Consider the following 15,406-nt stretch of genomic DNA (forward strand, 5'->3'; position numbering starts at 1 on the left):
GAAATAGATGTTTTTCTGGAATTCTCTTGCTTTTTCAATGATCCAGCATGTGTTGGCAATTTGATCTCTGGTTCCTCTGCCTTTTCTAAGTCCAGCTTGAACATCTGGAAGTTCATGGTTCACGTACTGTTGAAGCCGTACTTGGAGAATTTTGAGAATTACTTTGCTAGCATGTGAAACAAGTGCAATTGTGCGGTAGTTTGAACATTTTTTGGCACTGCCCTCTTTTGAGTTTGGAATGAAAACTGACTTTTTCCATTCCTGTGACCACTGCTGAGTTTTCCAAATATGTTCCATTATAGGTTATTATTAGATACTGAATATAATTCCCTGTGTAACATAGTAAATCCTTGTTGCCTATCCATTTTATGCATAGTAGCTTGTACCTGTTAATCCCATACTCCTAATTTGTCCCTCCTTCACTCCCTCTCTCCTTTGTCAACCATAATTTGCTTTCTATGTCTGTGAGTCTGTTTCTGTTTTGTATATAGATTTATTTGTATTATTGTTTTAGATTTCACGTAAAAGTGATATCATATAGAATTTGTATTTCTCTTTCTTCACTAAGTATGATATTTTCTAGGCTCATCCATGTTGCTACAAATGACAATATTTCATTCTTTTTATAGCAGAGTAACATTTCATCATATATATATAAACAATATATTTTAAGCCAATTGTCTGCTGATGGACACGAGCTGCTTCCATGTCTTGGCTATTGTAAATAATGATGCTATGGGCACTGGGGGGCATGAGTCTTCTCAAATAGGAGGTTTCATTTCTTGGGAGGATAAATACTCAGGAGTGAGTATCATATGGTAGCTCTATTTTGAGTTTTTCAGGGAACCTCCATACTATTTCCCATAGTGGCTGCACCTATTTACACTCCCACTAACAGGGCACAAGGGTTCCCATCTCTCTACATCTCTCCAGCATTTATCATTTGTATACTTTTTGATGATAGCCATTCTGACTAGTGTGAAGTGATATCTCACTAAGGCTTTGATTTGCATTTCTCTAATAATCTCTTTTTATGTGCCTGTTGGTCATCTATATATTTTCTTTGGAAAAATGTCTGTCTGGGTCCTCTGTCCATTTTTGATTGGGTTATCTGTTTTTTTGGTATTGAGTTATGGGATATTTCTATCTTTGGATATTAACCCCTTGTTGGTCACATAGTTTGCTGATATTTTCTACTATGCTATAGGTTTTGTTGTTGGTTTCCTTTGCATAGTAAAAGTTTTAGGTCCCACTTATTTATTTTTGCTTTTATTTCTTTTGCCTAGGGATACCAATCTAAGAAAATATTGCTAAGATTTATGTCAGAGAATGATTTGCTTATGTTCCCCTCTAGGAGTTCTACCTACTCATGTAAAACTGACAGAATTTTATGACTGAATAGATGTGGGGGAGAAAAAGACATTAAAAATAACCCTGGGTTGTTGACTTGAACAAAACCAGGTGAATGCTGGTGCTAAAGATTTTTCCAGAGTGAGAAAAGGAAATAAAATGGAACCATTAAAATATTCAACTAATTCAAAAGAAGGCAGGAAAGGAAAAAAAAGAAAAGGTGAAGAAATAGCTGAAGGAGAAAAAAAGACATAACAAGATAGTAGATTTAAAGCCAAGTATACACATAATCATGTTTAAAGGACAGATATTGTCAGATTGGATAAAAAAAGCAAAACTCAACTATATGCTGTCCACAAGAAACCTATATTAAATATGAAGACATAAGTATGTTAAAAGTAAAACAATAGGAAAAAAATACAATGATAACACTAATCAAAAGTAAGTAGGAGTCAGTCAAAACAAAAATACCATGGAGTTTTCTCTATACTAGCACTGAAGAATAAGAAAATGAAAACTTTAAATATGTATATTGCTTATGATAATACTGTAAAAAAATCTAGAGGTTAATTCTAAAGAAAGATGTGTAAGGCCTTTATTCAGAAACTATAAAAAAAAACTGAAAAAATTAAAGATGACCTAAATAGAGTGATTGGAGAAGGCAATGGCAACCCACTCCAGTACTCTTGCCTGGAAAGTCCCATGGTTGGAAGAGTCTGGCAGGCTGCAGTCCGTGGGGTCGCTAAATTGGACATGACTGAGCGACTTCCCTTTCACTTTTCACTTTCATGCATTGGAGAAGGAAATGGCAACCCACTCCAGTGTTCTTGCCTGGAGAATCCCAGGGACAGGGGAGCCTGGTGGGCTGCTGTCTATGGGGTCACACAGAGTGGGACACAACTGAAGTGACTTAGCAACAAAATAGAGTGATATGTAATTTTACTATTAGACAATATATTATCATAAGATATCAATTCTTCCTCCCACAAATGACCTATACGTTTAATGTAATCTCAATCAAAACTACTTAATGGCTTTTCGAAAGCTAACTAATCATAAATGTATTTGGAATGCAAAAGGCAAGAAATAGGACATTCTTTAGCTCTAAGAAAAATGTTGGAAGACTTGGTCTACCAGATACAAGGTTATAAGAATCAAGACAGGATAGTAATAGCACAAACAAGTAGTAACACAGACACCAAGGAAATACAACACAAAGCCCAGAAACAGACTCACACATATGTGCACACTTGGTTTATAACAAAGGTGTCAGGCAAATGATTGCTTCTCAACAGATGATGCTGGGATGTATAAATGACCCAATAGGAAAAGTAACCCCCTACACTTCCCATATGATACAAAAATAAATTCCATGTACACTGTGGTTCTAAATGTAAAAAGTAAGATTATAAGGTTTCTGAAAGATAATATAGGAGAATATCTTCAGAATATCTGATGGCCTTGGGGGTAGGGAAATACTTTTTTATATAGGACGCAAAAGATACTAAAAAATAAAGAGAAAACACTGGTAAATTGGACCACATTAAAATTAAGAAATTCTAATCCAGAAAGAAAGAGAAAAAAGAAACCTATCAAGAGAGTTCCAAGACAAACCACAAAATATAGGAAAATATGTCCCAACAGAGGTAACCAATAATGGGCTTATACTCATATTAAGAGTTTTAAAAAAATATTGTCAGATAATTCAAAAAAAATAAGTAGGACATTTGAACAGGCATGACACAAAAAAGGACATGAAATGGCCAATAGATATATGAGAAGATACTCAATCACATGAGAAATCAGAGAAATGAAAATAAAAATCACAGTGAGAATACCCCAGGACCACCAGAAAAACAGAATATCAAGTGTTGGCAAGGATATGGAGCAATGGTATCACTCATGCTGCTGACAGAAGTGTAAACTAATAAAAAAAATCACCTTGGAAAAGTTTGCCCTTATTTACTCAAATTGAGCATATACATACACTATGACCAACAATGACACTCCAAGGTACACACCCAACATAAACGTGTACAATGCACACCAACAGACATATAAAAGAATGGTCATAGCAGCAATAATCACAATATCCCCAAACTGCAAAAATACAAATATCTGTCAACAATACATAAATACATAATTCTGTTATATTCATATAGTAGATCTACCAATGAAAACGAATAAATTTCTAACACATACAACTAAAAATATATATGAATCTATCAAATACAATACTGAAAAACAGCTACACAAAGAAGAATAAGTACTATGTGATTCAATTTATGTAATATTTTAAAAACCAGGCAGAAATCAATTTGAATGTTTGGGGATCATGCTTAGGGATCAATTTTCATAAAAGTCAAGCTAGTGTTTAGCTTCAAGAGAATGAGAGGTGGTGATTGGGAGTGGGCATGAAGAGGGCTTGTGGGACATGGTAATGTTAGACATCTTACAGGGACAATTACATGGTTGTTCATGTGGAGATAAATCCTGAAGCTGTACATTTTTGTTTTGCATACTTTTCTGAATTTATGCCAAATTGTGTCATTAGAAATATCAAAGGATGGCAGGACGAACTAATGTACATATTACAGAATGCTGCTCTGAGATGAGGGAGGAAGATGAAGACTGATACGTGGAGGTTATTAATGACCTTGAAAAGAAATGGTTTAGGGAAATATGGTGGGGGGAAGCTCAAATAAAGTATGCTGAAGAGAGAATGGGCGGTGAGGAACAGAGGCATGAGTATAAACAACTGCTTCGAAAGCCTTTGGTATGAAAGGGAGTAGCTGGGTGATGGCTCAAAGGGAATGTAAGATGAAGAAAATATATTTTGTGTTTATTTGCTTTAAGACAGTAGCTAGTATAGCACATATTTTGCTAAAAACCCAGTTAAGAGGGATAAAAGGTACACGAGCAAGAGGAGATACGTGCAAGAGTGAAATCCTTGAAAGAAGTGAGAAAGACTTGGAACATAAAGCTCACGGAAGCAGAGACTGACCTTTGACATAAACAGGATAAACAAGTGAATCTACAATAGTTATAAATGAAACACTAAGAGAAGACATAAGAGGGAAACTAATTCTAGTGTGGGAAAGGAGGAATGGAAGCATGTAATTAGGGAAGGTAGGACGGGACGGGACATTTGAACTAAGTTTGGTAGGTAACATTTCAATAGGCAGAGGATAAGAAGGAAGCATTTTAGGCATGGATTATTGCATAAGCCAAAGTCAATTCTTCAAAGAAAAATGGAACTGGGAAATAACCATATGAAGTAGCAAGAAGTGAGTGGTGTGTGTGCTTATAGCCAATACTTGTGCGAATGACAGAAGAATGAGAAGCGAGTCTGGAAATGTAGTTTGAAGAAAATAGCAGATGGCTTGGGAGATTGGTCTTAATCCTATGGGTATTAAGTAGCTTTCATAGCTTATTCAGTTGGGAAAAAACCATATAATTTACTTAGTCTTTCTGATTTTTTTTTTTGAAAAGAAAGGAACTCTTTCCTAAATACTAGAAAAAAGCTTGGATTAAAGAATGAGAAGGAGCAAGGAAATTTGGGCCAGAAAGAGCCTTTAGAAAAATTTAACAACAAAACCTGTGGATAACAATGAGAGTGGAACTATGATTCATTATATCTTTTCCTGGAACATTCCATTTTTGGTTCCATCATTCCATTATTTTCACCCAGATCAAAGGATTTAGACTCCTCGGGAAATTGGGACATTCAGAAGCATCTATGTATATGGGGAGTTTAGAAAGCCACAAATATGCCCAGGGAAAATGCATTCTCAGAAAAGTCCTGAGAAGCTGAAGCTTTCACTTGAGGCTGATCTCTAGGCTCAGAGCAGGCCTAACTGTAAGGTAAAGTCCAGCACAGTCAAAGTGCAAAGACTTGGAGAGTTGGTTGTTCTATTTTTGGGGGGCTTTTTGGTGTTCTTGTTGTTGTTTGTTTCAGCTGCTGGCAGTCAAGGAAATCTCTCAAACATCAGCTGAATATGAGCTAATGGAACACAGATCTCAGTGATCACACACAACAGGGAATAGTTTTTACAGAAATAGTTTGGAAAATTCATTAAAGGACTATGACAGCCTTCAACAATAAAAAAGACATCAAACCTTAAAAAAATAGGGTATCTGATTTCCAGAGTTATCACATATAACAGTTTAATGCCCAATTTTCAACAGCAAAAAATCAGTAGGCATATAAAGAAAGAGGAAATCATGGCTCACTCAAACAGAATAAATTGACAGGAACCATGCCTATGAAACTGCAGACATCAGACTTACTAGATGAAAACTTTAAAATGACTGCCTAAGAACACTCAGAATGCTAAGAGAAAATACGAACAAAGAACTAAAGGAAGTCAGGAAAACAAATTATAGAAAAAAAAAAAACAAATTCTGGAGCTGAAAACAATAAAAACTGAAATAAAAAATTCACTAAAGAGATTTTAGAGATTTGGGCAGCAGAAGAAAGAATCTGAAAATCTGAAGATAGAACAGTTAAAATAATTCAGTCTGAGAAGCAGGAAAAAAAATGTAGAATTACCAAATGATCCAACAATTGGATTATATTTGATAATCAAATATAATCAACAATTTTCTGATTATATTTGAAAGTAGGACCTCAAATAGATACTTGTGCATCAATGTTCATATCAGCCTTACTCACAACAGCCAATAGGTTGAAACTCCCCCAAAACCTATTAACAGATAAAAGGAAAAACAAGTGTGGCATATATGTACAGGGGAATATTATTCACCCTTATAAAGATATGAAATTATGATACACATTACAACATGGATGAAACTTGAAAACTCTATGCTCAATGAAATAAGCCAGACAAAATGAGAAACACTTAAGTGAAGTATCTAGAATAGACAAACTCATATAAAGACATAGAGCAGAAAATGTTACCAAGGGTTGTGGGAAGAGGGGAATGGAAGTTATTATTTAATTGGTAGAGTTTTTGTTTGGGATGATGAAAATGTTCTGGAAATGAGTACTGTTTATGGTTGAACAACACTGTGAATGTACTTAGTGTAAATAATCATACACTTAAAATTTTAAATGGTTAAAATAGCAAGTTTTGTGTTATATATATTTACCACAATAAAAAAGTACCAAAAATGTAGACGCATATGAAAAAAGTACCCAAATACTCACGAGTTCTAGTTTCCATTTTTCAGCCTCACCAGCAGAAGCAACTTTGATGGTACTGGCATTGCCACATGAAAATGATCTCTTTGCAGCTTCATCCACCCTAGAGTCTTCACCTGTTGTAATCCAAGAATTCTGCATGTTTCCCTAAAATAAAATGTGAAAGTACTTGCAATCGACTTTTAACTTCTAAATCAATATACATACTTTACAAATGGAATACTGATTATCTGTGATGAAAGGAATAAGAAAAACAGCAGATGCTTCTAGATACAAATCAACAATTATTTTGCATTTTCAAGCTGTTAGGGGCATATTCCAAACACGTGTTACAAAGTTGAATTCCTACAGGTACAGGCAATAATGTAAATGAGCAAAGAGGGCTGTATATCAGTGTATTGAACAAATAGTCTCTTTACCTCTTTGGAGACATATACTCTTGAAGCACATAAACCTCTCTTGGTTTGTTTTCCATTTTCCACATTTCATAAAGATATGACTAATAATAATAATTACTACATATAATGTTTACTATGTGCCAGACACTGTTTTACATCCTCCACATATATTAACTTAGCTAATCATTACAATAATCCTATGGGACAAGTTTCACTCTTACCTCCATTTTATAGATGAGGAAACTGAGTTACGGAGAGTAACTGCTAAAAAGTCACAGCGGTAGTAGAAAGTGACTAATAAAGGGCAGAGCTAGGATCCGAACCCTGGCAATCTAGCTCCAGAGTCCTAAACCACTATGCTCTTCTGCCTTTTCAGAAAATTACTTATCTTCAATGAGAAAAACAGTGCATGGTGATAAACAGAACTGACATGCAGCTTGCCTGTCAAGGATACAAAAAGTAGTCACAGGGATCGTGACAGAGCAACCCAAGAAGAAGTCACTACTCAGTTCCAGTCAATTGCTGCCATATGTGAATGCCATCTCATATTACCCCCAAAAATCTTTAGATTTTTAAAAAGATCAGGCAGATATCTGGTTCTTCAACTGAAACACTGTTAAATACTGAGTGTTTTTCAAATAGACAAAACATGTCTATAGACTGAATTTGGGGTACCCACTGTCAGTTGGCAAACTTTGGCATTCTCTCAGCATTCAGTGTAATAAGCAGTTCAAAATCTGGGTGATTTATGTGTGAATCAAGAACTAAAATACTTATTTAATTTGTCCAACAAGTAATTAATGAATTCGTATTAAGGGCCAAGGGATGCAGTAGTATTCAAAAGCAAGGATATGTCCCCAAACACAGAACTATACTGTGGTGTCATATCATGTTAGAATGCGGTAAATTGTATTCATTCAAAGTAGTATTCTGAGATTCTATTCCACATTCTTTGGGAAGTTCACAGAACTTGTATAATACTGACTATGTTCAGGCATTGTGCTAAAAGCTTGGTGGCCAGTGGTGGGTGGTAAAAATGACCAAGACCAATCTTAACCTTGAGGAATTTATAGGCTAATGAAGAAGAGAAAAACCTAAGCAGGTAATTTCAATTTAGTAAAGCCATAAGTGTGCATGTCAGGACAAGGCCAGACAGAAGAGGTATACTAAGAGCAACTGGAGATTCAAGGAAAGTTTCTGGAGAAGTTTTGACACTGGTGTGATATCTTGAAGGATGAAAAAAAATAAGTTAGGTGCCAAGAAGAGAGAACACCATGAGAAACTCAGAGATGAGAAATAACATGGTGTTTCCCAGAGGCTTTTAGGAAATTCAGTATTATTAAAGGTTGACATACAAGGCAATAAAGCCAGAAGATTAAAGTACAACTGTTTATGATAGCCAAAGCATGGAAACAAACTAAACGTCCATTTACAGATGAATAAAGAAAGAAGATGTGGTACACATACACAATGGAATACTACTCAGTCGTGAAAAATGAAATAATGCCATTTGCAGCAACATGGATGCAACTAAATAAGATCATACTAAGTGAAGTAGGTCAGAAAGAGAAACACAAATACCATATGATATCACTTATCATGTGCCATATTTGTACCTAAAATATGGCACAAATTAATTTACATACAAAACAGAAACAGGCTCATAGACATAGAGAACAGATTTGCAGTTGGCAAGGGGTAGGGGAGAAGAGAGAAGGATAGACTGGGAGCTTACTGTTGGTAGATGCAAACTATTACATTTAGAATTGACAAACAAGAAGGTCTTAATGTATAACACAGGGAACTATTTGATATATTCAGTATCTTGTGATAAACCATAAGGGAAAAGAATATAAAGAAGAACACAAATATGTGTATAACTAAGCTATTTTGCTGTACAGCAGAGATTGGCACAGCACTGTAAATCAATTATGAAAGTGTATGTGTTAGTTGCTCAGTCGTGTCCAATTCTATGTGACCCCATGGACTGTAGCCTGCCAGCCTCCTCTGTCTATGGAATTCTCCAGGCAAGAATACTGGAGTGGGTAGCCATTTGCTTCTTCAGGGGATCTTCCTGACCCAGGAATGGAACCCAGATCTTCCACACTAGAGGCAGATTCTTTACTGTCTGAGCCACCAGGGAAAGTGGAAAAAAAAATAAAAAAGAAGAAGCCAGAGAATTAAATAAAGATCTGGAAAGTAAAGTATGCCATGCTGATAAGCTTGAACTTGACTCTGTAAGTAGGGAAAAATCTTCCAAGATTTGATTGTATTAAAAATAGTCTTGCAGAGTAACGAAGCAAAGTGGTACAAATTTCCTATGGAGAAATTGGAGGACGTATGTAGACTATGGATCACTGATTTATGATATCAAATGATATTGTTTGGAAACAAGTGCTAGCCTAATTGACATGTTCTTTCACAGATAGCTTTCAAAAAACTTGGATGATATTTGATCAAGATATAAAAAGTCAAATTACATTTACATCCCTGAAGATCATTGAAGACCTCTGATTTCTTAATTGAGGGGAGGGGTTGGAATTGAAGGGATGAAGAGACATGGAAACAAATAGCTCAGAAATTTTCTACTTAAAAAAAAATTCTAACAAAAAGAGTTTTTTAATATAATTTTTGAACTCTCAAGAAGAGCCCCTTGAGAAGGAATATGATTAAAAAATAAAGATGCAAATGAAATATTCTTTGAATGGTTTTAGTTATTTAAAAATAATCTGCTTGCTTCTTCAACTGTTAAGTCAAAAACTAAGCTAAAAGCTAAAAGTCATGTAGGCTACCATCAAAGTTCCAGTCCATGGCAAAGATGGTTTGGTTCAATATTGACAAGCTATTCCTAATCTAGTCAGAAAGGTAGTATAATTCAAGGCCAGGAAGATGGATCAGGGGAGTCAGACAGTGCTGTGTTTGAGTTCTAGCTTTGTAGGTAACTTAACTGCTGTATACCTTAATTTAATCATCTGAAAGTAGATGTAACAACACCTGCATTATGCAGCTATCATAAGACTGAAATGATATAATGCAAGCAAAGTATTTGATACAGTACCTGGCACATCATAACCATGCAGTCATCAATAAATATTAATTATTACTATATACATATTTCAATTGTTTTTCCAAAGAAAGCATTAAGAAACACTGAAAATATATAGTCAAATCTGCCAATAGCTTTGGCAAGATTTACCATCAACATGGAAAAAAGGAAGATAATATTTCTTGATCTGTTTATATTTAAGATAATAGCTTTATTTACATCAAAACTCTCAATACAACACTATTCATAGGCTGCCAAAATGTCTCAATTCGCCTCCACAAGTAGCAAGTGGGAGAAATAACTTTGTAACAACAAAATAACACAGAAGACTAACATTAAAATAGGTATCAAGGTCATCTGACATACGCAACAACCATTTCAATATCTGCATTATGTTTTAGCTCATGTGAATGTTTTTTTTAAAAAAGCTCTCTACAAGTCTATCCTTTCTACAATCTATCTGTAGTTTTCTTAAGCAAGTTTCCTTTGCTCATAAGGCAAAGCATGTATGCTTTTACCATCATTTCCTTCCCCTTTTGCATTACTCACTTCTCTTGCCCTCTGATTCACTTGTCTGCCTTATTTCCTTTCTCATTTCACTTCCCCATCTTCCACTTCTTTGCACTGTATAAATATCAAAGACTATGAATAAATGAGTCACTGTTCACTGCATATTTGGAGGAAAATCAAAAGAATATACTTATTTAAAAAAATGAGCTTACCTGTAAGTACTTTTTATGAATCATTTTCAAATTGACCCAAAATAATAGGAACCAAGACAAAATTTTTAAACACTAATATTAATAATACAATACTATAAATACTCAGAAAAAGTTATATAATGAAGAAAATAGCTGATCACAAAGTAATGTGTAATTGCAGAAAAATAAACTAAAATGCTAATCAGCTCACTTTATTATTCAAGAGTTAACACATCCAGATACAATAGCAAATTCTAACACATAGAACTCCAGGATTACAAATGAAACATCAGGTCAGGTTAAGAAAAAAACTTCAAAAATTAGAGGACACCTAGGTGAAACATTCAGAGAAGGCAATGGCACCCCACTCCAGTACTCTTGCCTAGGAAATCCCATGGACGGAGGAGTCTGGTAGGCTACAGTCCATGGGGTCGCAAAGAGTAGGACACGACTGAGCAACTTCACTTTCACTTTTCACTTTCATGCACTGGAGAAAGTGCATGGAGCCTGGTGGGCTGCCATCTATGGGGTCGCACAGAGTCGGACATAACTGACATGACTTAGCAGGTGAAACATTAAAACAGTTGTGTTTTTTCCTAAGCAGAACTTACTTACTAATAATGACTAAGTCAAAAGCACCAAAATACACTGCAAAGTAAAGCCGAAACAGGCAAGTACCAAAACTTTCCCATGGAAAATTGAATTTTGTCTCAAAGAGCAGAACAACTGTTATCAACTACATCCCATAGCAAAAGAGTAAAAACTATTTTGAAGGTAAAAATATCTCTGACAACTCAAAAAGAGAAATTAAACACTATTTAAATATCATCATAAAAATTTTATGTCACAGAATAATAGAGATCATACAATTCTCTGTTCCTCAAAATGTATTCCACTGATATTAGATTCACTTTGGCAACTTGCTCAAAGACTAACCCAGACCAACTCTCAGGGATAAAGCCCAGGATCTGCACTGTCAGTAAGTATCCCAAACCCCATTCACATTAAAGACTAAGGACTGCTAATATTGGAGAATTTCTCAAATTGCCAATAAATAGAGGACTTACAAGGTGAAGCCAACCCTGAAAGACCTATAAAATTACTTGCCAAACGTCCAGCTTGTTAGGGACAAAGGGAATATTAACATTTTGAATCTTGGACATACATGTCAGTGTTCTTACTGCTACACCATGCTAGTTAGACTGATTGGAACTCAAAGTTCAAAGACGATTTAGAGAAATACAACAGAAATCTAAGCTACAATTCTGAACAGTTGCTAGATTTAACAAAGTCCAGCTCTGTTAACATACTTCCTATATGACATACTTCCTGCTTTCAGACTTGCTCTTTCGTATGGAAAAAACACAAATGGTAAGGCTCAGAGAGGAAACTGGAGTGGCTGCTAGGCACCATTACATCATTTAATTTGAGGATTCATACCACCACAGCGAATTTTAATTTCTGCAGCCCCAAGTAAATACCAGCACAGCACTTCTGCCAAACTTTAAGAAAAGAATTGAAGCAGCTAAGAAGGCTGAGGGAGAGGTTAGGAGGCAACATTCAGACTATATATATTTTAGTTTAATGGTTTAAATAAATGCTCACAGATGCATCCAGAAGTGTTTGTTCCCTCATTTCTTCTTGTCCTCGAGATTTCAGCTCTTGTTGGAGCCTTTCATTTTCAAGCACAACTACTTGTACCCTATTTTTCATTCCAGAGAGTTCCTCCTATAAAAAGCAGAAACAAATACCAAATACATTAAGCATTTTTTCTTTCCTTTTTTTCTTCTTTTTAAGAAATGCCACTTGCAGACTGCATACATTAAGCAATCTTAAGTGGTGCTTTTATTTGTTGATTACTAGATGATCCAATATGATATGAAGCATGGAAGACTGATGCTGTCTATCCATTTTCTGAAATATTATAATTATATTTTGACAAAGAAGAAACTCAAGCATTAGCTAACAAAGAGAAGGCTGGGGGAAAACACTAGACGGCCTGCTAATGGCCATACCACAGGACTGTGTGGTTTCTGACAATTTTATTCAACAGACTTATATAAATTATTTAATTAAAGGGTTTATCTAAAAGACTTTTAAACATGAGGTACATACACTCCTAAACATATAAGGTAAGATATATTATTATTCATGCTCAAATGCCAATAACATTGAAAACTGACAGATGGCTACATAGATAATAAAGGACACTGAGACAGAAAGGTGAGGAAAGTTACAATGATTATCTATGAACTGGTAGCCAGATGGAAGGAAATTATGAGTGAGAATAGTTTGGTGGATAGTTCTTAAAGAGTGTTTCCTTGGCTATGTAGGGAGTAATATAAAGAATTATAGGTATATAACAATTTGTATAGCTATTAAGTAGCATCTCAGTAAAAAATACTGAAATATTGAGGGTATAATACTTAATCTTCATTACCATTATAATAAACAGCTATTGCACAGCATATAAAATTTACATTCCATTTATCTTATTCAGAAAAAAAATCAAAGCTGTAATTGAAAACCATAATTAAACAAATATTGCAGACTTCCAATTTTTGGTCTGACATATAAGAAGCTTGGAAGACCCATCTTCATAACTAGAAAAGGAGCTGAACAAGCTTAAAAATAAACTACTCTTCTTAGATCCATCAGAGAATTAAGGTCACAGGGAAAACTATCATCCCTCAGAATGGAAAGACAGACGAGTACTCCTGAGAACCACAACTTAGCAGAGCAGAAACTCCTAGAGGAGCCAGTGGTGTGGCAGAAAAATATAAAAATAATTGATGAAATGCTGGAAGCTTAGTATAGACCAGTTTGAGTTAAAAACTCCAGAACCCAGTCTCTGGAGGGGAAGGTGTCTCCTACACTTTTATGAGCTTTATCTCCAGGACATGAGCAGATTCTAATAACAAAGACTAGAGGAAACCCCACTCCTGTTTCCTCCAGTAGGAGAGGAAAAGTAACCCAAAAGCATTCTGTTCTTTTTAACCAGGACTGCCTCAAGAGAAACTATTTTACCAGAGCCTAAGAAACTGGTTTTTGCTTTTTTCCCCAGAACCTAAGGGACCTGGGGGAAGAGAGTGGAAACCCAACTCCAGCTTCTTAGCCTTCTCATCTCACTTAAGGGGAGAGGGAGACTGAGAAACATTTGTGAAGGATATAGCCAAGGGCACAGGGTCACTAGAAGACTGAGACATGATCATAGGATTACAAAATGCTCCCCCTACTCCCATACCCTACCACCACATCAAAAGTACTCCTGTATCATAACAAGGGAATACACTAAAATAACTGCACATCTCAGTATATATTTAAGAATTCTTGAGGGAAACCCAAAGACAACAGTGGAGACAAAACCAGAACTCTGGAGGAAATTTTAGCCTCTGACACATATAGTAACAGCAAATAATAAACACAGTCTAACTTCTACAACAAATAAAAAACCTTACACTAAATGCATATTTCCCTCAGTTCCTTTTATTCAACCCACTATGTCCAGAATTCAACAAAAAATTAGAAGGCATCCTAAAAGACTTAAAACACAGTTGCAAGAAACTAAGCAAACACAGAACCAGACTCAGATACAGCAAAGATGTTGGAATTACCAGATCAGATCAGATCAGTTGCTCAGTCGTGTCCGACTCTTTGCGACCCCATGAATCGCAGCAGGAATTATCAGATGGAGAGTTTAAAATAATTATGATTAGAATGCTAAAGGGTCAAATGGGAAAAAGTGGTCCACATGCAAGAACAGATCGATATACAAGCAGAGATGGAAACTAAGAAAAAAAGCAAAATGCTGGAAATCAAAAACACTGCAGAGGAAATGAAGATTGCCTTTGAAGGGGTCATTAATAGACTGGACACATCCAAAGAATTAGTAAGCTTGAATAAGTGTTAACAGAAACTTCTCTAACTGAAATGCAAAGAACAAAAAGAATGATACAGACAAAACAGAATATCTAAGAATTGTGGAACAATAATAAAGGTTAAGAAAGAGATAAAGGAGGAGAAGAAATATTTAAATGAATAATGATTGAAAATTGCCCCGAATTAATTACAAGTGCCAAACCACAGATTCAAGAAGCTCAGAGAACACAGGGCAAGATAAAACTGAAAAAATCTACACCCAGGTATATCATATTCAAACTGAAGAAAATCCAAGACAAAGAAAAAAGAAAAAATTTAAAGATGTCAAAGGGAAAAACCTTGCCTATAGAGAAGCAATGATAAGAATTACATGAGGTACTCTTTAGAAATCATGCAGGCATGGACAAAGTATAATGGAATATTTAAAGTTTTGAATGAAAAGAGCCCCGACAAGCTAGAATTGTGATACCAACCTTCAAAAGTGAGGGAAAAACAAAGACTTTTTCAGATAACCAAAATTAGAAAATCTGTTTCTGGTAGACCTGCCTTGCGAGAAATGTTAAAAGTTCTTCAAGAAGTAGGAAATTTATTTAGGTTATAAATTCAGATCTACATAAAGAAAGAAAAAGCAGTCCAAGAAGGCATATAGAGATGAGTATAATCTTTTATTTTTCTTACTGTTAGCTGATATAACAGATAACAGTTTGTTTAGTATCATATTAGCGATAGTGTATAAAGATCCAACAAGTACATCCTAAAGGAAATCAGTCCTGAATATTCATTGGAAGGACAGATGCTGAAGCTGAAACTCCCAATACTTTGGCCACCTAATGCAAAGAGCTGACTCATTTGAAAAGACCCTGATGCT

The 15,406-nt window shown here is 35.3% G+C and overlaps 1 protein-coding gene across 8 annotated transcripts in view; it reads right to left on the bottom strand.

Annotated features, from left to right (window-relative positions):
* SDCCAG8 (SHH signaling and ciliogenesis regulator SDCCAG8) overlaps window positions 1–15,406 on the bottom strand; it is a 244,759-nt gene that overhangs the window by 202,191 nt on the left and 27,162 nt on the right. For all 8 annotated transcript variants that reach the window (XM_061382507.1, XM_061382506.1, XM_061382504.1 and 5 more), the window contains 2 exons: window positions 12,265–12,387; window positions 6,521–6,661 (listed from right to left, as the gene is read on the bottom strand). In XM_061382507.1, the coding sequence (XP_061238491.1) occupies window positions 6,521–6,661; window positions 12,265–12,387 (264 nt within the window). The remainder of the gene's footprint in view (window positions 1–6,520; window positions 6,662–12,264; window positions 12,388–15,406) is intronic.

This window comes from Bos javanicus, chromosome 16 (assembly GCF_032452875.1).
Source record: "Bos javanicus breed banteng chromosome 16, ARS-OSU_banteng_1.0, whole genome shotgun sequence".
In the NCBI taxonomy this organism is placed as follows: Eukaryota; Metazoa; Chordata; class Mammalia; order Artiodactyla; family Bovidae; genus Bos; species Bos javanicus.